Consider the following 26,652-nt stretch of genomic DNA (forward strand, 5'->3'; position numbering starts at 1 on the left):
AGTGAACAATACCTGAGTATTCCAGTAACTCTTCACAAAGTGATCCTGCCCCACCATTTCTATTCTATTTACTCACATACAGTAAATAAATTGTCTAGTAACCCACTTACATCGTAATACAATCAAACTTACATCGTAATACAATCAAACTTACATCGTAATACAATCAAACTTCAGTAGATTCTCTTCAAACTTTTATACTTTTTGGTAGAAGACCTGCATTAAGTGTGATTGCCTGAACCCTCTTAGCTCTGCTCTGTCCTTTCTCTCTCAGATTCTGGTTATTTTTATTTTTTCCCCCTTTCTTTTTTTCTAATCAGTACTGCCAAAGAGTACTGCAGCGTTCCAGGGTCAAAGCACTATATAGGGAAAGCTGGCAAAGCACTACAGCAATGTTCCTGGACTGCACAGACTGGTTGTCTCTATAGTCTGTTCTGTAAGGTGCGTCCAGGCAGAAGTCCTATAATCATTGTGCATAAGTGCTTTGGAAAAAACATTGAATAATGTATGATGTTCCGAAGTATAATGATAAACATTTTAATATTTAAATATTTTCCTTTCTTATTTTTAATGGCTGATGACAATTGTTGAATTTGTAGCTCCAAGAACTGAAGTTCTCCATCCACAAAACCAGCACTGCATGGATGGCAGAAATGCATCTTTGGCTCCACCATGTTGGCAATATATCGTAGCCTTGACCTGGAGGAGCTGCCATGAAAGAATAGTTCAGTTCCCATGGTCATTCACCCCTGGCCCTCTGTGATCAAAGTTGGTCCAATAAAAGATATTACCTCACCCACCTTGTCTCTCTAATCTCCTGGGACCGACATCGCTACAACAACACTGCATATGAGTTTACAGAGATAATCAGCACAGAAGCTTCTGTGAACATAAGAGATTTTTAGGACGCTTACTCCCATGAAGGTATATAAAAACAGTATCGAAAGGGATTTAAGAGATTCAAAGGTGGAGATGGGGGCGCTGCATGGCAAAATCGAATGCTTTAAGATAAATTACTGGGCTAGGGGCTTGTTTATTTGTACATTTCCACTTTGAAACAAAGCGACACCTAAAATAAATTTCCTAAAACAATGCTAAAATATTTGACATGCACTTGTCTTTATCCACAGGAAGCACCAACAAAATATAAAAATTTCTAACTGCCCCAAGTCACAGCACTCAACCTTGACTCAAACTCAGCTGTCCAAAGAATCAACATAATGCTTCAGATCTGCCACCACCAGAATGTGTTATTGTAGGCAGAGGAAGATTACTTCCTCCCAAAGTGCTTTGCCACCTCCCCATGCTCCAACAGAGCAATGCACTGAAACACATTTAACTGTAGATACATGCTTTTCTCTACTGGGGCCTTAACCATACACGGGGAACAGTACAATCACTCATGTCATTCACAAATCTAGAGCAGGGCCAAGTGTAAACTCTTACTCCTGGGGAAATTCTGTGCCACTGCACACTTGCAGAACTCATGTCCTCTGCAGATTTCTTTGCTTCCCTGCAGAAAAATGACTTTCTGGTGGGGAGCAAAGGGACGCTACAAGACCAGCCACACCTCCCCTCCCTCCCCCGAGCAGCACAGGTGCATTGTTTCAAGTGCCCAGAGCAGCCAGCAGAGAGGTAAATTGCCATGGAGGAGGGAAAACAGGACACACCCATGGGTGTAGTTTGTGGGGGCACAGGGGCACTGCCCTCCCAAAGAGGGGAGAGGGGGCATGCAGCGTCACTGCCCCTGCTCTTTTCTGCAAGTGCTGAGCTACTCAACACTTGCTCTGCTCAGCCTGCCAGGAGGGAGGGTGCTCAGTCATTCCCACGCTGTCTCTCTCCCTGGGCATGTTTCTGGCTCCCTAGGCTCCTCTCCCCACAAGCTGGGCCTGAGAAGAGAGCAGAAGAGGTGGCATAGAGCAGCTCCTCTCCTGCCGGGTGAGGGAGGGTGGCTGCTCTGGCTCACTGACTCTGCAGCAGCCTCCTGGGTCCTAGTGCTGGTCATCTTCCCCTTCTATGAGTGCTGGGCGCCCTGCGTGGCCACCATCCTGGTGCCACTACAATGGTGAGTGCCTCCGGGGGGGTGGGGCAAGGGGCAAGAGAAAGGGGAGAAAAAGGGGAGCCCAGCATGTGGCATCCCCTCAGCAGTAGCTGGGGCTCCCCCATTAAGCAGGCCCATCCCCTCCAACGTTGGCAGCAGAGGTACGGCTCCAGGCAGCAGTAAGGGCCAGTCAGGCATGGGGAGAGAAGCGGACAACTGGCACGTGCACACGCCCCCTCCCAAAAATACAGCATCAAACTACACCTATGATGCCTTGCCTGGTGGTTTCTACCCTGCAGTCGGCTCAACTGCTCGTCCCAGCTGGGCTGTGGGTAGGGAAGAAGGAGACTTCCTCTTCCCCTGCAAGGAGCAGCCGAAGCTGGGACTACCCCCAGAAACCTCCCCCGGCTGCAGAAAGCGCCGCACCCTCCCACTTCCTGCCCCCATCACCCATCAGCAGCAGGGGGAGGGGTCACTGTGTGGGGAGAGGCTCCTGTCCACTCAACCCCCATGCCCCATACCCGCCCCCCATGGAGCCTCACCCCCTGACACACTCAGAACCCCCCACAAGCCCTCCACACCCAGAACCCCCACTCCCCCGAGCCTCAGCCCCTCCACCCAGAGTGCCCCTGCACCTGACCCACCCCCACCAAGCCCCACCCCCTGCATTGAGACCTCTCCCACCCCAAGCAGCCCCACCCTCTGCACCTGAACCACCCCACCATGCTCCACTCCCCCAACACTCAGACCCCCCTGCCAAGCCCATCTTCACCTGGACCCCCCCCTGCAAAATCCCATTGCCCCTGCACCTGGAATCCCACAACAAGCCCTTGTGGATCCAGATCCCCCTCTGCACTCAGACCCCCCACTGGGACACCTGCATCCAGACTGCTCCACACAAAAACCTTACGTCCCACATCTGGACCCCTCCACACTTGGATTCTGCTGGGCTGAGCCTGCCTGCCCACACCCGATGCACCTGGCGCAGAGGAATAGGGTGCTGGGGTGTTTCTGGAACAGGCCCAGATCTTGTGCTGAGACAGGATTGGGGCACAACCTCACCACTGAGTCCATATCCCGGGGGGAGAGGAAGGCACGGGCTGCAGGGTCATCTCCCATCTCTGCGCAGCCAGCGGCCTGTGCTTCCCCCTGTCATGCTGGAGCCTCCACATTTATTTCTTAACAAATAATTTGCAGAATTTTAATATTTTTGGCATAGAATTTGGCGGGGCTTCAGCCAACTTAGACATCTAGTTCCATCTCCACACCTATGACTAGGTTCCTCCACACCCATGACACGACACTGTCTGCCGCCACCACCACACCAGGGGCTCTTCTATATGAACCAGGAGGTAGGGCCGCAGTTCAATTTTGCATGCTAGGGGATAGAGAGGGATGGATATTAGGGAACACTTTCTTTGTTGCAGCCCTCTGGCAACAGGGATACGTGGGATGGTGCTCGGGCTGAGTGAGCTCATCTGTTGTTGGGCCTTATGCAACCATCTAGGTAGCACAACCCTACTGCCACCACTGTTCCCTATGAGAAAAGTGCATCATCGTTCTGTTTCTAAAATACTTTATGGGAAGACAACACAATTTCAAACTTGCCTGGTCATTAAGTATACAATGAAGCTGCTCTCCAGCTCCATAACTTTATTTAGGTGTTTGTATGGATGGGGGACATTTTACAAATTCTAAATGCATACAAAGAACGGTCATTTCAACTGGTTTTATGGGTCAAGTTCTAGTATTTTTAAAAGATTTACTCACCAAGACTGTTGTGGCATCAGCCCATCAGGTCACTGCCAGTGTTCTTTTTATAATCTACTTCACTTGACAAAGTTTAGCTTCCCCCTTTAACTACCACAACAATACGTGACACAGCCTTTGCCTGCTGGATAGATATAAAATATCCTTATCACATCTTTCAATTAAAAGTAGGGTGTTCTGCTTCCTTAATGGTGTCTGAACAAACATAAAAAGCTACAGGAAAGGAGAAACTGTCAACTCTCATGTTATCGACAGACTTGATCAGCACGCAGCCAGAAGTTGCAAACCCAATTGTGTGTGGAAGGCTTCGCTTAAAAGCAACCCAGACGAGCACCTAATCTGGGAATGCCTGATTGCCTGCAGAAGAAGTGTGTCTTATTCTTAATATGCACTACCCTAAAACTGATTTAGAGTTCTGGACTTTCAAAGTCACTGTTTACCATATATTTTGCTTGGGCTTGATCTGGAGTCATTAATGCATGATGGTACCCAAAGTCTAGGTTCATGGTATCTGTGGAACTAACTCATCAGACCAGAGGAAATCAGATTTTTCATGGACACAATTCACTGACTCTGAAAGTACAGCAACTGGCTGTCCTCAGTGCCTGATCAGCGCTGGTATTTGCTGAGCTGGGGCTGAAACCTGATCGCTCTTACAGGTGGAGGCAAATTGTTTCTGTTTAGAGAGGAGAAAGGTGATTGGCAGAAAAATGTTTTTCTTCATGAGGCTCTTTTAAACCCATTTAGCCTGCCCTTTTACTCAGATAACCTATTGGCACTCTGTGGTGAGGCACTTCATGATGGAGCTCTTCCTCCATCAGCACAAACAAGCCCACTGCTATTTATCTGGTGCATAAGCCCAGGGTTCTCTTACACAATTAGGAGAGAAGCTAATAATAACAACCCAAGAGACAAAACTGCCATGTATTTTTTTGAAATATGAAGTAGATTCAATTGACATACTTTTCTACATTAGCCTTCGCTCTGTATAATCAAGAGAGCAGGACTGAGAGAGTGGCATTTTCTCCCTTGCTCACTGTGGATTTATTCCAGGCCATCTGTGTGGAATGCCAGACAGGACAGTCTATCTTCCCTGCAGAATAGCATAGTGGTGCCAGCCATTTCACTACAAAAAATGGAGGGGAGAGTGAGGGAGGAAGGGCAGGCAGGGAGCTTCTTTTGTTTTCCTTATTTGTTTGTTTGCTTTACTTGGGCAGCAAACAGAGGGCTTTCCTCTTGCCAAATTCACTCCCATGGTGAAATGTTCCCAATTACACTGTGGTGGAGAAAAAAAACAAAGTTTGCAATTAGAGCTGCAGGAGTTTGAGCGTCACTTCCTAGGCAATAAGTGAGACTGCCAAGTATGGTGCGTCTCTGCAAAGAACTCAAACCTGAGCAGATCAGCTACTACAATTATTTCTTCAATAATTATTTTTATAAAGTGCCTTTTCTTTAACAAAATACTCCAAAGTACGCTGAGTACTCACCATAAGCCTCTGTTACAAGTCAGCCTTCTATAAGCCATTTCACCATCTTCCAACTCTCCTCAGTTTTATATTTGCAACACCTGCAAAGAGCTGGATGGCTAATTCAGGGTTCTGTAGAACACACAGCATAAAAATAGTTCTTACACTTTCACAGCACACAGGGAGGTTGTTTTACATATCCTGTGCAAGTCAAATACTTCTCCTTGTGGGATTCTCTTTGTTGGAGCCCTAAAATCACCCATCCTTCGTATGTCTCAGAGCCTCAAATTGCAATGGTCTTTCTTCCACTCTCCAGAGACAGACAATACAGTGAGGAAACCGAAAGAGGCATTATACCTCACTCACATAAGAGAAGGAACTCACTCCCTGCATAGCAATCTCAGCTCCTGCCAGACCAGGAAACAAGAGTGTGGAAAGAGATTCTAACCTGGACATTGCAGAACGCTGTCCATGCACCAAGACAGTCCCAGGTGCTGGACTTTTTACATTACATTGCAAGGCAATAGCCTCAATTCCTTTCAATTTTGGTGCGATGGTGAAAGTTCAATTTGTTCCACAAGCAGAGCAAATGGCAGACAGGAAAAATACAGATGCAAGAGAGAGTCCGTTGGAGTTGAATGGTAAATCAACAATAGGTTCTCACAGGGCTGCAAGCCCCACCCTAAAAGATATAATCCCCCCAAATATAAATTCAATCATTCTGAGAGTTGTACAGCTGTTTAAAATTAAAGAAGAGCCAACACTAAAGATTTCCATTTGCAAACTAGGCCCTGAAGTCACACCTTGATAAGTTTCACTGGACTTATTGTCCCGCTTTAAGGCCAATGGTTAGCCAGTATATGTTTGAAGAAAAGGGATAACAGGGGAGAGAGGGAGAAGAGAAGAAGAATGGCAACAAAAGCCAATGTTTAACCTCTACCTCCAAGGCAAAAAACAAACAAACAAACAAACCAAAGCTACTCTATACCTACTGTAAGACCTCTGTCCAGTTTTGATCTGCCATGCAACTTCTGCCCACAAAAAGAGTGCAGCAATACACTAAAAGTAAACATATTTGGAAGATAAAACTTGCCATTTGCCACACAAATGTTCCATTTTTTTCCAGCAGAAACAGAGCAAAAAAAAAAAGGCTGTTTAAAGCAGTTTGCCTAAAATAAGCCATCCTTTATTACATACCACTCCCTCCCTATGCAGAGGGATTTAGGAAGCATGTATTGCCATGATCTGACAAGAGGTAATCCAATAATCCATAGATCCTCTCTCTCTCCTGGAGAAGGACACAGATGCTTTGACCCCTCCACCAAGGCCTTGTGTCCCCACCTCACTTTTGCAACACACCAGCCAGCTGTGCTGATGCAGCAAGCGTTAGACACTCCTTTAAACAGGGCTGTAGTAAGAACAACATGCAGAGATACCCACATTCTGAAGGTTTCTTGTACCACAAGAAAATCCTAATAGAATGTCTTACTTCTCTTCATCCTCCCTTCCCCCCTTCTACCTCCACTGGTCTAGTACTGTTAAAACTTGGTGGGCTTCCCAGGCAAAACTCTCACCTGCCTGGTCTAATCTGGCTCTAGAGCTACCAGCTCCATTTGCCCCCTCTTCACCCCCAATGGAAACATTTACAGAACAAAAACAGCTGCTTCAGGATAAACCTACAGGGCTGCATCTCACAGTACACTAGAGAGCTGTGAAACACTGTTGCTGAGCACAGTACACTTAGTTCTGCAACAAGTGTATCAAATCATTGCCTCTCATAACATGGTGCACAGGAATAATAAAGATAAAGCAACAAATGCCAGAATGTTTAGAAGTGGTGAAGAGAAAGCTCTCTGAATGGAGGCCAGGTTGAATGAACCTATTTGCACCCAGCAATTGCAGGCATCTTCTGTCAACAGATCTTACATACTGTACAACAAGGGTTCTCAAACTTTATTGCACCGTGACCCACTTCTGACAACAAAAAGTACTACACGACCCCTAGAGGGGGGACTGAGCCCAGGCCTGATCAAGTCCAAAGCCTCAGGTGGGGGGAGGAGCAAAGCCCAAACCCCATGCCCTGGGCTGGAGGGGGGGCGGGGAGAGAGGGCAAAGCCAAAGCTCCAGGATTTCAGGCCCAGGCGGGAGGCCTGTAACCTGAGCCCCCCAACCTAGGGCTAAAGCCCTCATATTCCGTCTTCAGCCCCAGGCCCTACAAGTCCAAAGCCAGCCCTGGCGACCCCATTAAAATGGGGTCCTTACTCACAGTTTGAGAACGGCTGCTGTACAATATGTTGCAGCACACCAGGAGGAAGGGAGTGAATTAACTGTTTCTATTTCTAAGTTTAAGAAAAGACCTTCCCCTTACAAAACAAACCCACTCCCTACTGTAAGGTGAGTTAAGACTCATACAGCCACATGGCAAGCCTTCTGGGAACATAATGCAGTGGATACTATTAAATACTGCACATCCCAGTTTCACTTTCCCAAGCCATGTGACCAGTAGACTACCACCATCTGGTGCACAAAGGAGAAATCCGTGATGGAGGGGGGTTCTTTACCATTGTTCTTCTATAATCAGGTACTCTTAACAAGATTTCACTGCACATATAAAAGCAGCAGCAATCAACGGACAAAAAAAAAAAAAAAAGGTTTTGTGCACCAGGTCTGCTTTCATTTACATCTGCCCAGTCACACTGCATCTGATCCTAGAGCCTTCCATCTGGACAGAGGGAATCAATTCCTGTGCCCAATACATACCATATTCTCAGTTTACCAGCTTGATGTCTTAAAACCAACAGAAAGACCAGGGAGTGGAGACAACTAGAAGTAGGGACTTTTGTTGGATATCCTCATAGGTGGTGACAGAGCAAAGCAGAGATGGTGATGCTGCCAGTCTAAATGATCATGTTGGTCCCTTCTGGCCTTATAGTCTAGGAGTCTAATATTGCAGAGTTTAGGTGCCTTGCTTTATTCTCTTAGCAGCAGAACAATTTGTTGCACACATTAAAAACAGAATGCTAATCTAATTTAAAATAAAAAAAAGACTGAAATGCCATGCAAACTGCTGCTCCAGTCCAAAAATACTAATCAGTTTACAAAGCCTGAATCTTAGCCTAGTGCTGTACATTTCTGGATACTGTGCCAGGGCTCATGTTAAATACAGCCATTTCACTATCACTTGCCAAAAAGTTGCCACTTTTAAAATTTTAATATTTGGGCAAATATTAAACAAAGTTTTTCCTTTCATTGGAAACTGGTTTAACAATCTAACAATGGATGCTACACTATTACCATCAGAAATTGTCACTTCCAGCAAGAGACGCAGCAGCAGCAGGCAGCTTAGTAATTAAAAGTTGTATATTCATGGTATATCTATACTGAGTAGTGCAGCTAACCTGGATTTTGCAGACTTGCTCACCTCAGCAAGCTGCATATATAAAATACATAAATAGAGTCATATGTAGGGTAAAATTTAAGTTTCCTGTCCTAGACACTTTTTCTCTGCACTTACCTGCGGTTATGTAGTTTCATAATAAGAGTGAATACTCAGACCACTGTCAGACTGTTTTAATCTTACTGTGTATGCTGAGGCAATCCCCAAGATCACATGCTAACTGAAACAAGATTATATATCCTGGAAAAATATTTCAAAACAAGCTAAAAATCAAACCCCAGCAACAGGCAAGAGTATTTCCCTAAACCCATAAGCAGCACATGAACATGTGCATTTCTATACCAGCACTGAACAACTTTGTTGGCTGCAAGGATGAGACTTCCTCCAGCTACATTTTTTACAGAACTGTTGTAGACAAGAAAACAGCGAACAGGATGTGTGCAGGAGGTATTCTGCACCCATTACCAACTTCTTTCTGTAAGGGAGAGATTCTGGAGCTTTGGGAAGGGAAGAAAGAAAGGACAGCTTCAAGCCTAGAGCTTTACAGACTGACAACACAGACAAAAAGTTAAGGGGAAGAGCGTGATAAGATTATGCTTAGAAAAAGCTGTTGGCTTTGACTTCTGGTTAGACAAGTAGCCCTACAGGAAATATAGACTTTAAGCAGGCTAACTTATTTCCTATTGCTTCAGTGTTTAAAAAAACCCACACATTCTCAGTATGCATAAATCAAGATGTCATTGGCATTGGAAACACAGACCCAGCTTAACTCCATAGCTACAAGGCTTTTGTTAATCCCCCACTCACATTCCCACCAGGGTCCACAGCCTTCCTTTACTTCTATTACAAGACATCTTAGTTTTATAACACACAAGGAAATACCATCAAATTCTCCTCTTATATATTCACTTATGAATGTTTCCTTCATGGGTATGACAACAAGAACTGAAGTCACCCAAGGTTATTATTACAAGACACTTACAACTACTCCAATATCTTTACACATTAATTCATTGTAAATTCTTGCCGTAGCTCTCATGACTTTGGGTACTAGCACAAGTGTAATTTAAAATACTTCAACACAAAATATCCACATCCAATTGGTCTGATCTGCAAAAAAAGGATTAAGTTTTATTTATATATCAGATTTGTTCATTCATCAATTATGCCTTTTAAGAGATTTCAGTATGCAGGTAGGATTTACACAACAGTATTCAGCACACATTCATTTTTAGAGGTTATTTACAACAATGCCCCCCAAACATCTTTAAAATAAGGCTGTTCCTTCAAATTAAATATTTAGGTCCCTTGACCAGGTGTATTAAGTAACAAGCAATACAAACAGCATGCTGGAGAGGTAAATCAGAGTGATGGCAATCAACAACTCTGATCTGGTAAAAGTTTCTCTCTTGGCATTAGGCACATAAGCTAGAAATCAAGGAGAGAGAGTTTTAACTCCCTTTTGATAAGATATGTAAGGAACATACCCTTAGTATGAAATCCTTGGAAAAGGTATAAACAAATCATTGGCACAAGTGATCTGAGAAAAAAGCCACTGAACCTTTTTTCACATTTCATCTCCTGGTTATGTAAACTATTTTCAGACGCTTGCAGAGAAGTTAGTAGCAACTTCATATGAGCTTCTTAAACCCCCTTTTGCAAATTTTTTGCAAATTTTGCAAATGTCTAATTCCCAGAAGGAAAGCAAAGTGGTTTTACAGAATGTTGATGGATTTTCATGACAAAGGCCCATACGAGTTGCTACCTGAGGTCTGGTGCATTTCTGATGAGAAGGTACCTCACATCTTTGTATGTACAAGAGTAGTGGCACAAGAGATATAGGGCTTTACATAGTCTTACATTTTACATTTAGCTAAACGAGTGCAAACCCTGTATGAACACACTTAAATCTGTTTACAACTGGTTATCAATTCATTGAGCAGGAGCAGGGAAGGCAAGTAAAGTTGTCAATTTAAAAACAAAGTATTCTAAGGATTCTAAGAAAGAATTCTAAGGAACAAGAAAGGGTCATCTTTAATAGCTAAACACAACCCAATTATCTTATGATGTGGTCCTGTTTAAGACAATCTCTGGCTGATTAGTTGTTTGTGCTAACCTTGTCATCTACAAGAAAAGTCCTATGCCTACCCCAATTCAGCCAATTGAATTTCATTTGGTAGTGCAAGAGCGTCATATATACAGTGTTGCGTAGCAATGTTGGTACCAGGAAATTAGAGAGAGAGAGACACAAGGTGGGTGAGATGATATATTTTATTGGATCAACTTTTGTTGATGAGACAAGCTTTCGAGCCACACAAAGCTCTTCTGATCTGAAGAAGAGCTCTGTGGGGCTCAAAAGCTTGTCTCTCTCAACAACAGGATTTGGTCCAATGAAATATATTATCTCACCCACCTTGCCTCTCACATATACACATGAACACTTTAAATGTTTCCTACATAATAAGACAGTTTTTCCAACATTAATATAATCAGTGGAATGAAATTATATTTGGCCTGCTCAGTTAGGACTGGCCAATAACCTCATAACTTTTCAAAACATATAGATTTCTTTTATGTTTCTGAGTCAATGCTTATTCTTTATATATAATAACAAACTTGCTACGGCATGCAACTAAGAGTTAAAAGTAAGACAGCTACTATGTTTCCTTTCTGTAAAGGCCTCTCCCCACCACCGCATTTGGAAAAAAAAATTTTTTTTAAAAAAAGTTTACACTTCAGTGTTAACGTGGGGTTATTTTTAGCAAAAGCACCCCCAGCCCAGGATCTCATCTTTGAACTGGATCTTCCTGGATGTAGATTCAGCCCAATTGAGGGATTACAATGAGCTAACAGTGCTTATAAAACAAACATTCAAGTGTACAGAAGTTATGATTAAACAAAAAGAAATGCTGACTGATGCCAAACACTTCAAATTCAGATATAAAAGTCTACTAAAATCTGATCTTGTGAATCATCAGTTCAGCATACAAGCCAGAAGCAGTATGTGAGCTGACAGTACATAAACTGTCCAGAAAGAAATACAGAATGAAGTGGAGAGGACCCAGGTCAACATGCCATCTCAAAAAGTGTTGCAGTCAACCCAGAGGAATTCTATATTAGACCTTATCCTAAGAGATAAAAAGAAACTGACCATAGAACTAAAAGTTAATGGTACCTTAGGTACAAGTGGTCACTACTTGATCACATTTAATATATGCAAGCAGAGTCAAGTCCAGACCAGTAATATGAAGGTGCTTTAATAGAACAATTATGAGCCAAATCTGGGAGGAAAAATTTATCAAAAAACCAAGTCAATGAGAATAATTTAAAACCGCCTTTACTAGATGACCGAAAAGTCACAGTCCCACAAAAGAAAAAAGAGACTGTGCTCCTTAAAAAACAAAAACCTAGTTTAGAGGGGAAGTGAAGGCAGCTGAAAAAAAAAATTTATTTATTTATTTATTTTTTTACAACAAATGGAAGAAAGGAGAAGTTGATAGTAATGAGTATAAATCAGAAGTTAGGAATTGTAGTAAATTGATACAGGAAGCCAAGGGACACAAGAATAAATCTACCGCCAGTAGCATTAAGGACAATAAGGAGTTTTTAAAATACATTAGGAACAAAGAGACACCTGACAATGGTATTGCTCCATTGCTAGCTGGAAAAGACAGAATCATCAGTAATAATGCAGAAGAGGCAGAAATGTTAAATATTTCTCTTCTGTATTTGGGGAGAAAACAGCTAATGTATATCATTGTATGGTGATAAGATTCTTTCTATGCCACTAATCTCTGGAGAATATTAAAACAGAAGGTACTAAACTTAGATATTTCAAAATCAAGTGGTCCAGATAATTGAATTCTGATTGAATTTACCTAATCTCCCCGCACTGTTCCTGGTTCCAGGCCCACAACCATAACTAAACTTATTACAGTAAGATCTCCCAAAGATATTGCAGGAAACTGCCACATCTGTCACAATGGAAACAACTTAAATTTAAATACCATAGTGATTAAGTGTCACAAGAGTCTGGGATACTTGTTCAATCTCCAGAAAGTCCAACTGGATCTGGTCGTGAGGTGGGGTGGTGGAAAGGGGAGTGTTTTAAACAGACAATTCTGTCCATTCCCTTCCCCTAGTATCAGGGAATCATTACAAGTTTTAACATATGCTCACTGACAGACAAGGTCTCAAAGTTCTGACAACTTTGGGGACCAGTAAATATCAGGAGCACAGACTTATCCTGGCATCTTTATAGACTAAGACACTGTAATTTACCTTACTTACAACATGGGTGGGGATGAAACATAACAGGAGACCTGACCCATAGCTCCATAGTAGGGACACTGTCAGAAGTTCACATGATCTGAAAAAGCATGGAAGGAGGGATAATTGTTTCTTAAGCCTGCAGTACGAAGACCTCAAAGAAGCGCAAATGCTCGGAGAGTCATAGACAGCACCAAGAAACATGATACATGAAATTGCCATTTTTTAAAACTTCCAGATAATAAGTTAATGAACTAGTGCACTTAATACTACTGTAAAAGTAGTAAAAATATTTCAGCTTGCAGCTAAACTGGAGGAGAGGCTATTCTCAAATAGGAAGAAAGGCTATTTCAATATATTTTAGAGAGATGTCTGAAACATAGGTCCAGACATACTGAAAAAGACCAACGGTCCACCGAGTCCAATATCCTGCCTCTGACAACTGCAATGATGTATTGATTCAGAAGGTAGCATAAACCTCTGTAGGGGAAAGTTTCTTGCTGGCTCTGGCTGATCAGCTTATGCCTTGACACACGAGGACAGAAAACACTTGCCATTTTTATCGTAGCTAGCACAAATGCAGAGAACACTCTGGTTAATATGATCTAATCTTTACAGAATTATACTAAGCAAGTTGCTTTAGTGGTATTATACAACTTTCAGTTCCACAGGTTTATTAAGTATTGTGTTTCATTAGTGTTACATCCTTGCAGATCCTTTTATTTAATCAACTGCCCCTTTGTTCTTGTCTTATGGTAACAGTAAGCTGGAGCACAGACTAGCCTCCAAAATTCATTTCAGACTCTTCCCTCTTTACCCATTTCTTTTGATCTTGCTATTGTGCTTCCATACTGTGAAGAGAAGCAAGCATTTAGCTGAAACTTGAATTCATATAATCTGTTTAATAGTAAGCGGAGCATAATGGAGAAATGCCCACTGTCCTATTTCCATTGCCACTGACCTCCCCTCTGACACAGGAGCCAAATATCCAGCTTTACAGGTTGTGTGAAGAACTGTTGCCCTGACTAGATTCTCTCCCCTCTGAGAGCTTGCCTTCAGCAGCCAAACTGCTTTTTTTTCCTTAAAAAAAAAACAACAAAAACCAACCAACCAAGGTCTTTTTTAAAACTCTTTCTGTGCTGCTATTGAATGGTTAAAGGTCAAAATGACAAGTGTAACTCTGAAGTGAGGCAATTTAGAACTCCTGCAGAAGAAGCTGTCTCAAGAATGGGGAAACTTCTAGGAGTCCAATTGCCCAAAACGTGTGAACAATCTCTGGCAGGAACATTTAATAAGACCAAGTTTATTCTTCATTCACTAGGGAGAGCTCGTGTGGCTCACTGATTTAACAATCCTCAACAGTACTAAAACCAATGCGTCACTGCCAAGGCATCACATGCCTTCCTTACAGAGCTTGCTATGGCAAGAGAATCAGCCTCAGCTTTTTGTATTCCAGAATAAAGTGGGTGGAATACTACTAACAAGGATGTTTAAAAACTGCATTCAGTAAACAAGCTTCACAGTCTCCTCATCTTGTTAACTAGGGAGCGGAAACAGTGCACTGCAGAAAAGGATACACAGTAATACATTAGTTTACTTCACTAGCATATCACTTTGAGACCTGGATTAAAATTTTTCCTTTGATCAACAACAGTCGCAGTATACGCAGACCTGGCAAAGGAGAGTTCAGATTTGCTTAATGCAGCTGTTTAAAAATCCCACAATCTCAACGTCAATGGGCACCTAAAGATTCTTGTACACAGACTGTCAGTGAATGATGCCACAAGCTTCCCATAGTGCAAAGCCACGCAGACAACCAAAACGTGAGCTGATCCAAACTGCCGCTTCCTGAAACTTGTCCTGGGCAGGATTGCTGCATTCAATCAAAAGCTCCCAAACCTTCACTTCCCCCCAGATTCATTACACACCTGTTTTCGCTAGGCAAAACTTCCTTTAGATCCATTTATAAATTTTTAATTACTCTCATGACAAACATCCAGTTAGTTATCACATTTACTGTTTTGCCACAGAATGATTATAATAACAAAGACTTGAGGCCATCTCTTTATTATCTACTGTGAGGTAACTAGCCTACCCCCAATAATACTTGTTCTTGGCTAGTCAGGGGCTCTCTCCAGTAGCCCACTAAGCTAATAGAAAAGATACAGGATTGGGCAACCAGAAAAGAGAATCAGCTCAGTACACTTTGTTTCAATGTGTTAACTGTTTGTACTGTTCATTGCAAACAGCTTAATATAATGCATGACTTGCTTCTAATATTTGCCATATGCCCAGATGCTATGGAAATGGGCAAGTGGAAGTCATCAAGAGTTACAGCCTAGTAATGAATCTTCCCAGGTGTACCCACTGAAGGTCTGTGTCTCGGGAGGTAATTTGTGGGATCTAAACTTAAATTAACAAGTACCTGCTTCCTCATACTCCGCTCTCAGTCAGAGGAAAACATTGCCAACTGCTTTTTAAGAGTTTATTTACTTGTCATTGTATATGACACCCAGATGGAACTTGAAAGATTTTTTTTCCCAGAGTTACTTATCAGTTAGTGGAAATATAGTTCATGCTTAAAAGGAACTTAAGTGATAGTGGCTCTGTTTATGCACTACTACTGATGTCAGAACAGTTCTAGGAATAGGGGTTTTATAGTAAACACATAGCCAGTAGACTGAAGACAGAACTTAATTTCTGCTTAAATTCAAATATCTTAAAATGCCTCATTAGTATGATGAAAATATGTCATGTTATTCAGAAAAAGGATTCAGGAAAAAAGGGGATCAAGAGACAGTAAGCGTTTTCAATATTTACTGAGGGCCACAGTCATCCCAGATTTACACCCTGCAGCATTGCAGCATTGAGTTAGGAAAGAATTTGAATAAAAAACCCCACTTTAACAGATACAGGGTGGATCAAAGTATGAACTCTGAGTGCATGAAAAGCGCAGTTCCCCCTCAAGTACATTTAATTCAATTTTAAGGATATCTGTTTACATATTCACATGCTTCTCTAAATGTTTTGTAGGAATGAGCATCCCTGTGCTGTGCCCTCTACAGAAAGAGAACAGGAAAGAAAAACTTAAAGGAGGGCCAAGTATGGCTGGATACAAGCAGTACTGGGTAGGAAAAAAGCAAAAACAGCTTCAGACACATCTGACTCTCTTTACAGGAAGCCTTAATTCACTTTCGTGCAGAGTACTACAGCTGCAGTGACAAGAGGAGGAAACAATTCATCAATAACCGAAGCTCAACACAGCATGCAAAGTCATTAATGTCTCAGAAGCATAGTAGAGGACACCAAGCTTTTCCTGATCTCCCTAGTATTGTAATTACTGAATGGCCTTGATACCATCAAACTGCATCCTAACCCAAGATCTTAGCATAATGGCTAATTATTTCCAACATTGGAAACTTGGGGGGGGGGGGGAAACCATGGTGACAGCCATTTTATTGTTCAGATGGAAAGCGAATACCAAACTCAATGTGCAGTTCTGTGGTGAGAGTGTCAGCCATGACGCTAACCCAAAGTATCCTGACATTATACTGAACCAAAGTTTGACCTTTCGACAACACCTCGTGAACACAGCAATAAGATCAGGTCTCATGTCACGCTTATCAGGAAACTGGCCGGAACAGCATGGGGCTTCAGTCCACAGGCCCTACAAACCTGAAGTATATATTCTGCGGCTGAATACTGTGCACAAGTGTGGTCTCACAGCAGTCACACAACTCCTTGATACTCAACTCAACAATGGCATGTGCATAGTGTCAGGAATGCTCATATCTGGCTCCCAGTTCTATCGCACATCCAGTCTCCACAGATTAGAAAAGCTGCCCAGACATTTTGCTTTCTCAGCCATGTCAGGGCAAACATGAGGATCCCATTGCACAATGCATCACCTGCAGAACCCGCCGAAGTAAAGATTAAAATCCCACAACCCTTTATGGAACTGCATCAAGGCCCTTACACTCAACTTCAATGCTGAGGCTCAATGGAGAGCCACATGGAGCATTTCGACTGCTCAAAACAAACAGCTTGTCGTTGAACCAGCCGAGGAACCGCTGGTTTTGCTTTATGTCGGAAGGACTGGTGTAGATTGCATCTTATGGGAGATGGGGACAAACCCTGTTTAAATGGAAAATGAGGCAAACACTTGTATATGACTGTGGTCACCAGGCACAAATGATGGAGCACCTCATATCTGAGTTATTTCACTAGGGGTCTGAAGGACATTGCCACAGCAGTGAGCTGGTGAATGTGATAGCTATCAAATCTAGATATAAATTTGTAATGGTTGCTATCTACCGAAGCCATACGAAAGAAGCAGCAGCAGCAGCAGCTGAATTATTAGTCTCTTCCCCATGCCTTCACCCGCCAGAAGAGATGCAAAATCCCATTGTGACAGTCTTGATAAACTTTCGGTTCTATTATCTGTTTCTTTCAAGCAAAACTATATTTAGTTTCACTTTAATAGAGTCTAGAGATATTAAGAGTGTCCAATGACATGTACAAATTTTATTTGGGTTCAAAGAGCATAGATTTAACATGTCCTTGGGTATTATATGTGTGAATGGGAAGTGAATGAGGAACATTTGACTCTTTGATAGGACCATGGAGGTCTGTGTTTTATGAGTCTCTTTTCAACTCTCTCCAAATAGGGAAAACAGCTCATGAAACCCTGATTTTGCAAAGATTATACAAAAGGGAAACACCTGTTGTGAGGTCAGCTAAAAATCAAAATGAGCATATATTCGTGCATCTGAGAGAGGTCCTAGCAAAGCTCCATGGTGGGGGGGGGGAGAAAAATATCACCTTATAAAAGCAGAAGGGGAACGAGGGGAAACAAGTCAGCCTCCTTTTTAACGTCAGCTGATGGAAATGCTGGTACTGCAGTGTACAGAACTGAGGGTAGAAATGTAATTTTTTATTTTAATCCATATTTTGGGGGTAGGGCATTCTGTTGTAATTAGTTAATTTCAAGGAATCCCCAAAATTAAAATACTTCCTTACACAAATGCCTGTTCTGCACAGGCCAGGAGTATACTGCTTTTAACCTTAATCTGTTCAACTGTACTGGGGAGCAGCCAACCTGAACACAAAGCATACCACATACTTCTTCACTGTTCCTAGCTATATGCTGATTTCCTTACATTTAATTTATACTGTCCAAGCACAGCCAAAGGGCTTGCCTACACTACCACGTGGGGTCGATTTAAGATATGCAACGTGAATACTGTAGCTGAAGTCGACATACTTAGATCTACTTACTGCGGTATCTTCACTGCGGTAAGTCGACAGCTGACGCTCTCCCGTCGACTCCGCTTGTGCTCCTCATTCTGGTGGAGTACCAGAGTCGACAGGAGAGCACTCAGTGGTCAATTTATCGCATCTATACAAGACGCAATAAATTGACCCCCACTGGATCGATCACTGCCTGCCAATGCAGTGGGTAGCGTAGACAAGCCCAAAATTAAATCTAGCACAGCTGAAAACTAGCATATTTGATTCTTATTGGCTTGTAAAGTCAGATGTAGGTAGAAGTGTTACAATTTAAGTGTTCTTTGTATACCTTTAGTCTCTAGTTATTAGCTATTTAAAAAGTAGCTCAGTGTTAAGACCTCTCCCCATAATAGTAGTCTGCATATGCTGATGAAGTTCATTTTCAACTAGACATTACCTCAAGAATACACAGCTTTCTAATAAAGAACTCCTGCATTCTCATAAGTCTTCTAACAGTGCTATAGTTAGTAGTATGCAATTCTGGTTTTGTTAACTAGCTTCACAATCTACAAAGCAGCAATGCTACCACTCCACAACTTTACAACTCACAGGATGTTCTAGCTTTCCACATAGTGGCCTGAAGAAGGAAGAGAAAGTCGGTCAGAAGCCTGCTGGTGGACGGGAAGGTTCGCCACTTCATTTTAACTTAAAATACATTGACCTTATCCAGGTAAAGGTAAGATCATGGAACCCTTCTACACTAGAGGACTAGATCTCTGCACAACGTTGACCATTGCAGCTGAGATTCTCTTTGACTGATTCTTCTTCAGATGGATTAGTGTCCACACTAAACAGTTGTTTGTGTGCACTAATACACTGTGTCCACACACAGCACTTGCACCAACCTGTGCATTGTGCTACTTATCCCATAATTCCAGGAATAGGTATTTGTGGTAGCAGGTGTGTGCTAGGCAGGGAACTGTATGTACTGTGTATACATATGACTGTACATATATAATTTTTATACAGTTGCATGTGAGATTTAGAGAAAGAGAGGTGTTAAAGTTATGTTGGATTAAACCAATGAAGTAACCAAATGATAATGTCCAATAGCTCTCCCCACTGTGAATGTACCATGAAGGGCAAGGGCTTTTCCCTCAATTACATTCAAAACACAGAAGGCCACGAGTTGGTCACAGAGTGCTTAGGTAAACTGTACCTGGTGTCTTATATGAGCATTGCTGACTTCATGTACCAATACTCTTTAGATAAGGGGCTTGGTTTATAGTCTCTAACTTTTCCATATTTTGGTGAACTATTTCTTCTTATCACCTCTAAAAGTCAGATACACGAGTGAAGGGAGGACAGCCCTCCAAGCTGCCTAAAAATTCTTCACTCCCACAGCACATCTAATAATGTCCATCTCCTGGGGAAAGTACTAGGGGAGAGAGGTCTGAGTAGTGGCTACTGAAATACCATGGATATGTATGAGCGAGAATTTAAACCAGGGCATACAGTGCCCTCCTCAGATATTATAGGTCTGGGAGATACTGCTGAGGCAGCCGCTTCACTGCCATGCCATTTCAACCCACAGTAAGGCACGCATTCATTTGTTGCTATAAAATTAGCATGTGTACATATGTATTTTTTCCACGAGCTAAAGATCCATGGCCCAAAAATTATTATTGTAAAGTTGTACTGAATAATATTTACTGTAGAATAAAAATCGCACAACTAAATAGTTACTTTTAATAAGCTGTTGTGTGCTGCATTCCTCCCTGGGAGAGAAGCAATGGGTAGAGAGTAGGAGTAAGAGCAAAAGCAAGACCAGGTTAGTATCACCTATCCTGTATAGATCCAGGAATTGGTGGGAAGAAGTTGTGACAGCTTGGTGGGAAGATCAAAGGAAGCATCGTAGCTACAATGCTATCATGCTTGCATTGAAACAGTTCCAACTGAAGCAGTCTGGACAAATGCATTAAGACTTATTCAGAGGTCCTACAATCTTATCGGTACTGGAAATACCTTGTGAAACATCTGGACACAGTATTGGGACTCCGCATTTTACCAGCATTCCAAAGGACCACACTGGTACCGGGAATGCCACAATTCTCTACTGTGGATGGAATACGGATACATGGTCAACAGACAACAATAGCCACACAAGTCTAAGAACAGCATCTGATTGCGGCAAATTGACTTAGGTTGCAAGGTCTTTCACGTGGTAAAAGATGACAGCACAAAGAAAAATTAGTCAAGAAAACATTATCGCTTAGTGCAATACAAAGACGTTCTTTTTAATTAAAAAATTTTCACTCATTTTTCTTCCCTCCACCTCAGTCCTTCCATAAAGCAGTAGCTGGTTGTTAACAGGTAGTTTGCTGGCAAACTGATTTTTCTTTTTAAATATCTACGTAACATAAAGCTGCTCTGCATATTCAAAGTCATTCTTTGGATGGCATAGATGTTACAATTTATGTATCAGAACCCCGTATTTAAAAGAGAAATCAAGGCTTGTGAGATTTACAACTTCATTTTCAAAAAAGGTTTTGTCCTTTACAATTAAGAGTTTTAAATTCAAATTAAAAAGGTTTCATAACTAAAGGAACAATATCTGTCTTTGTTGCTACTTTAAATTTAGTGTTACAAATAGAGCCGAAAACCTTTAACAGCAAATCAATCCTCTTTCAAAATGAAATACTAAGTGTATAGCCTAGATTCCTGTCAGATGTCAGTGAACACCACCATCCAAGCATCTGTGGTCTCCAATCAAAGCCATGGTACATATTTTCTATGTACAATGGGAATACTTTTAGCTTTCTCTCTTCTATTTATAAAGATCCAAGATATTGCACAACTTATTGTTCTATTCTTTCCAGACACAACTCCCATTGTAACTAATAGGAGTTACACATATATACCAAAGAGAACACACCCTTCAATCAGTAACTTTGTTACGGCAATGTTCAGGAGAAAGATAAGACATTTTCCAAGGGAAAGGAGAGACTTAAGATTTATTTGGGTCTTAAACTAACATGTGATTGTATGTATGCCAATAGCTCAGTTATGCAGCTTTCTCCCCTAGAACTTCCAACAGTTTTAAGGCATCTGAGAGAACAACAATTAACCAAACTGATCACAGTGACACACTGGTGTGTGGCCAGCCAAGCTTACTGTTATTTACCTATTCTTTGACAAATTCATCATTGTTTATAGGCTCCAGTTTCTATTTCTGTATTAAGTGCTCTGTGGCAATCTGAGACACTTAGGCTGCTGCCCTCTGTAGGATGATTAGAACTTCCCCTTCCCCCACTTCCCAACACAACACTCAACTGTACAGGACTTTTAAGGAATAAAGAGGTCTAAGTGCAATAAATGTGAGATGAGCTGGAATAGTGGGAAGCTAGAACATGGTTAGCTGCTGTTGCTGCCTAGTTTATATTTTAAACAAAGAATTTTCATTTGCCTTTGAAAGCCAGTTTCTATAACGATACAAAGTTTAACATGTAGAGCGCTTTCCAGTCCAGAGCATTCAAGAAAAAATATGATTGATAACACGAGGAAAAACATTCTTGGGAGTACTAACACATTTGACACAGTATTCAGAGTTGATTAAGAAAGAATTGTACTCTTTCCATATTAGTCTCATTGATACACAGGGACATCAGAAAACAGACTGATGCAGCTTAATATGCAGAAGTGAGAGAGGAAATTCATTAAAAAAAACTGTGGTATTCCAAAGTGCAACGTTTTGTTCTTCCCTCTTTGTGCAGGTTTTTCTGCAGCTCCTCCTTTCCCTTACAAGAGATTGGAAACAATTGCAGTTTTAGTTGAAGATAAGGCAGACTGACATTTATTCAAAGCTCTGCCGTAATAAACTGAATACCATAAGTTTCTTTTTCAGTAACCCGAGGAATAATTTCACTTAGACACACACACAGTGCTGCTGACAGAAACACCCAGTTGGACAGATTGAGGCCTGGTCTACACTAGGAAATTGAGTCAGTAGAACTACCTTGCTCAGGGGGCGTGAAAAATCCACACCCCTGAACAATGCAGTTAAACCAACCTACCACCCAGCAAAGACAGCACTAGGTCATTTTCCCCCCCTCAACTTAGTTAACGCCTCTGAGGAAGGTGGAGTACCTACACTGACGAAAGAACCCCTCCATAGATAGTGGCATAGATAGTGTCTTCACTGAAGCACTGCAGCAGTGCCTCTGCAGAGTTTGTATAGACAAACCCTAAGAGGTTGTTGTCTTCTCCTCTCTCCCCCACATACCCACCGTTTTCCTTCCCCTTATTACCCACAAAGTCCACACAAAACTTCTACAAACTTTGAAAGAAAGAATGAATGTGTCTCCAGAGTACAGGTAGCTCAAATTAGCACACTTAGATTAGGGGCATTGAAGCTAACATAGCTCGAGTGAGAGTAACCACATTTCCAAACAACGTGAGTTATACACAGTGATTTGATTAGCAGCATAGAATGACAAGACTATCTTCTGATGACATGTTGTAACTCAAGTTATTGCATCCCCACTGCGTTCCTAGTTCAAGCTTCAGCAGCACTCAGCTTCAGTCCCTCCACTGGCTAGCTACCTTGAGCTTAAAGCAGTTTTCTCGAACTATAGATTTGTGTGTGATCAAAGGGGTCAAGTTAGGGGTAATATTCGAGTTATAACTTGATCTTACTGTGCTGTGAAGACACACCCTGTGACAATGCAAAAGACTGCAATGTACACAAAGTTTGGACATTAACAGAAGTACCAGGTAACAGCAAAGAACAAACGTAATCCACAGACAAGCCAAGATCAATGAAAATTAATGTAGGCAAAGAGACGTTCTCCACTCCAACTTGAGTTCACCCACCTTGGAAAGATTACATGTACAGTGGCAGCAGTAATACATAGCAAACTTCCAACAAGCCTAAAAACATGAATGATGAGAAAATTTACATTCTAATACAATGAAAGTCTAGTAACATCACAAAGTTTGGTTCTTGGCTAGTTTATGATAATAGTTTGTACAAAATGGGAGTGAAAGAACCATCTTAAGCCGTCTAAGTCTTCTGTTTAAGTACTGGGATACGCTTTTTCTTCTTTTTTTTAAATGAAGCATCCTTTCACTTAACTCTCCACAACAATACTCAAGTTTCTTTTAGATTTGTTTATATAAAGCAAATATGGTAGGCTCTAGTTGCCTAGTAGTTGCTAAAAACACAATCAAAAGAAACCCAATTAGACCAACATCTTCATTATTAGTAACTAATAACAATATTTCCTTCTAACCTGCATGATGCCAGCTTTCCAATGCATATCACACAAAAAGGCCTTGCATGTCTCAAACACTATACTTCTATTAATTAATTTGTTGTAGGAAAGCCATACTAACAATCTACCCAGAAAATGTGCAGGAGTCCATGCCCATTAGCTTATTAGTCAACATTAGAGTTAATACTAGTTATAGAAGTCTTGACAATTGGATCTAGAGTTGGACATATCCAGTCCAAAGAAATCTGTCTTCTTAATAAAAGAGCAGAGCAGACAAATGCTGTCAGTTTACCAACTATCCAGTTACTTCAGTTTCAGAAAAAGAAGAAGTGGAACTGGGTAGTTTTTCCATGTAAAAAACATACTATCTGACCTAGCAACACAGATAGGCTGTGATCCCATTTTCCAGTGCTGTCATACTACGGAGGATGTAACACAGATAGTAAAACATCACACTAAGGATCAAACTTAAGACCAAGGGTCATGGAATCATAAATTTGCCGCCCACCTGATTCTGATCCACAGTTATTCAGTTCACATGAGTACAGGTCATCAGCAAAATTCTTGCAATAAGCTATCAAATCTCTTTCTCTGGGACACTGATAATATATCAGGTCACTCCATTCTACTGTACAGGTGTCTCTCTTGCTAAGATTTTTAAACATAAAACCAGCAGCAAATCGCTTTCTACCTTCTGTCTCTGTGTAATTAGCACTATTAATCCCATGCTATCCAAGTCCTCTGGCACAGCAGTGATTTGGTTTTAATCTCTGCTGAGTTGTCTTCCTCCACTCCCCAGCAAGCCATTCAGATCAGATCTTGGCAAACTCCTAGGTCAGAACTAAACTTCTGCTGCAGAAATAGCAGTCTCACTACACTGATAGAAATGTATTGAGACATGCAATGCCTGCCTTTTTTATATCCAAAAAAGGAAAGAAATTAGTTGCTCTTATACAGATTAATTTGCAGAACAGAGAAAGTTCTTTTCTGCATCTCTCCTACCCTGTAAACCAGTCAACAGCCAATCGCCACATAGCAATCAATAGACAAGGTACCCAAATATAACCCCAAACATTTTACAAGCTTGATACTGTGTAACCCTATAAGCACATTCTAATATGGTATTTCTCCTCTCAATGTCACTGCTGGAGACCACACTTACTGTCTTTTCAGCCCTGAACAATTGATTAGTCATGTATTTCCCTTGTCCCTTAGCAGGAAGAGGAGTCCCATGCTATTTCACTGTTTCTCATGCTTCCCAACCTGGGGAGCCCATGCTTCTCAGCAGGATAGAGTCCCTTACCACCCCAGTATGCTCCCCTCTGTTCACCAACTGCCACCATTGAGGTGTAACCAACAGTCTCTATAATGCATTAAATTTTATGGCCACTATCAGACGGCACCACATAGTTCAGGGGGAAGTGAAAAGGCTTTTCACTCTGAGGTTTTTCGCTAATTCCTGTGTTTTTCGTGTCCCCTGGTCTCCCTATGTATCTCAAACTAGGCCACGGGGTCCCCATGTCACCTGAAGCTACCCCATGTCAGTGTATTCCTTGCCACTCAGGGACCAGCGGGTGGCCACCAGCTGCTTAGAGGCACCTCCTGACCCCAGATAAGAAGGAAAACTCCTTGCCACTCTTAGCATCACCTGCATTCACAGATAGGCAAGAAATCCCCAGGCCGCTCCACACACACCCTGCCCCTCGCAAGCCAGACGAGTTGAGGAGAAATCTGCAAGGGACCCACCCCTGGGCTGCTGACACCAGAGCTTGCCTCCACTGGACAGAGCAAGAGGATTCTCCGCCTAGGGCCACCTGCGCTTCACACCCAGCACCCTCCAGCTGCACCCTCCAGCCGTGCCCCCCATCCCAGCCTCCCCCCAGACCCAGGCCAGCAGCCCCAAGCTCTACCTGTACCCCCCAAACCCCCCCAGGCTCCCAGCCCCCCCCGCTCTACCTGTACCCCCCAAACCCCCCCAGGCTCCCAGCCCCCCCCGCTCTACCTGTACCCCCCAAACCCCCCCAGGCTCCCAGCCCCCCCCGCTCTACCTGTACCCCCCAAACCCCCCCAGGCTCCCAGCCCCCCCGCTCTACCTGTACCCCCCAAACCCCCCCCAGGCTCCCAGGCCCCCCTCTACCTGTACCCCCTCAGCCCCCCCCAGGCTCCCAGCCCCCCCTCTACCTGTACCCCCGCGACCCCCCCCAGCTGCACCCCCGCGACCCCAGTCCCCCGCAGCCCCCCGCGCCACTCACCCCATAAGCCAGTCCATGGCTCTCCCGGGTGCTCGCTCCTGCTCCGCTGCTGCGCCGCCCGCTGGGCGCGGGGCCGGGGAGGAGCCGGGGCGGGCTCCTGCGTCCTGCCCGAGCTCACCACCCGCTCCGGCCTCTGGGGCTGCGCATGGGGCCGCCCGGCCCCCGGGCTGGCGCCCGCCCCCACCTAGCCCCTCCCCCTCGCCCCCCCGGCGGCGGGCGGGCGGGCGGCTCGGCCGGGCTCACGCTCCTGCCCCCAGACTGCGCCGGGTCCCCTTAGCCTCAGACACACTCCCAGGGAGGCCGGAAGTAAACACACAGGCCCCCGCCCCCTGCTACTGCTAACCCGGAAGTGTTCCCCCTTCCCCACCCGGGGCACCATGGGAAATGTAGTCCGGCGCGCAGGCTGGGGCCACGTGGAGCCCCTGCTGGGCGGAGCGCACCAGGCAGGGTGTCTCCTCTGCCACCAGGGGCCCCCCCGGATCGGGGCCACTGAGTGACTGTTAGTCCACCTATCAGAGGGGTAGCCGTGTTAGTCTGTATCCACAAAAACAATGAGGAGTCCGGCGGCACCTTAAAGAGTAGCCGATCGGACTCCCCGTGCGCGCATCCCGTGAAGTGGGCTGCAGCCCGCGAAAGCTGATGCCCAAATAAATTGGTTAATCTCTAAGGTGCCGCAAGTCCTCCTTTTCTCATTGTTTTTGTTATTCCTTTGGCTTCCTGTTTAATAATTGCATGGGGCCATCGCTGTGACGGGGTTTTACTTTATTACTGATCTGCCCGTTAGGAGATTAGCATAGCTAAGAACTGGGTATTATTATGTATTTAATTATTTGCCATCCCTTATAGGTGTTTTAATATTAACGATAGTTATATTGTTAGTTATCTATTGTTAGTAGACGGCACTGTGGCCTAGCTGCTCAAACCCAGTGCGGGGAGCTAGGACTCTTGAGTTCTG

At 43.1% G+C, this 26,652-nt stretch overlaps 1 protein-coding gene across 3 annotated transcripts in view; it reads right to left on the reverse strand.

The window, feature by feature from the left end:
• MOB2 (MOB kinase activator 2) overlaps positions 1 to 25,885 on the reverse strand; it is a 163,846-nt gene extending 137,961 nt beyond the window's left edge. Inside the window, exon 1 of one of the 3 annotated variants that reach the window (XM_084630033.1) lies at positions 25,698 to 25,885. In XM_084630033.1, the coding sequence (XP_084486159.1) occupies positions 25,698 to 25,714 (17 nt within the window). In that variant the 5' untranslated portion in view covers positions 25,715 to 25,885. Of the gene's footprint in view, positions 1 to 3,811; positions 3,844 to 12,964; positions 13,021 to 25,697 lie in introns of those variants that run through there. The other 2 variants (XM_084630029.1, XM_084630032.1) reach the window with 2 other exon arrangements.
• Positions 25,886 to 26,652: the final 767 nt, after the last annotated feature.

The sequence above is a fragment of the Lepidochelys olivacea genome (assembly GCF_965140295.1).
Source record: "Lepidochelys olivacea isolate rLepOli2 genome assembly, chromosome: 6".
NCBI classification, from domain to species: Eukaryota; Metazoa; Chordata; order Testudines; family Cheloniidae; genus Lepidochelys; species Lepidochelys olivacea.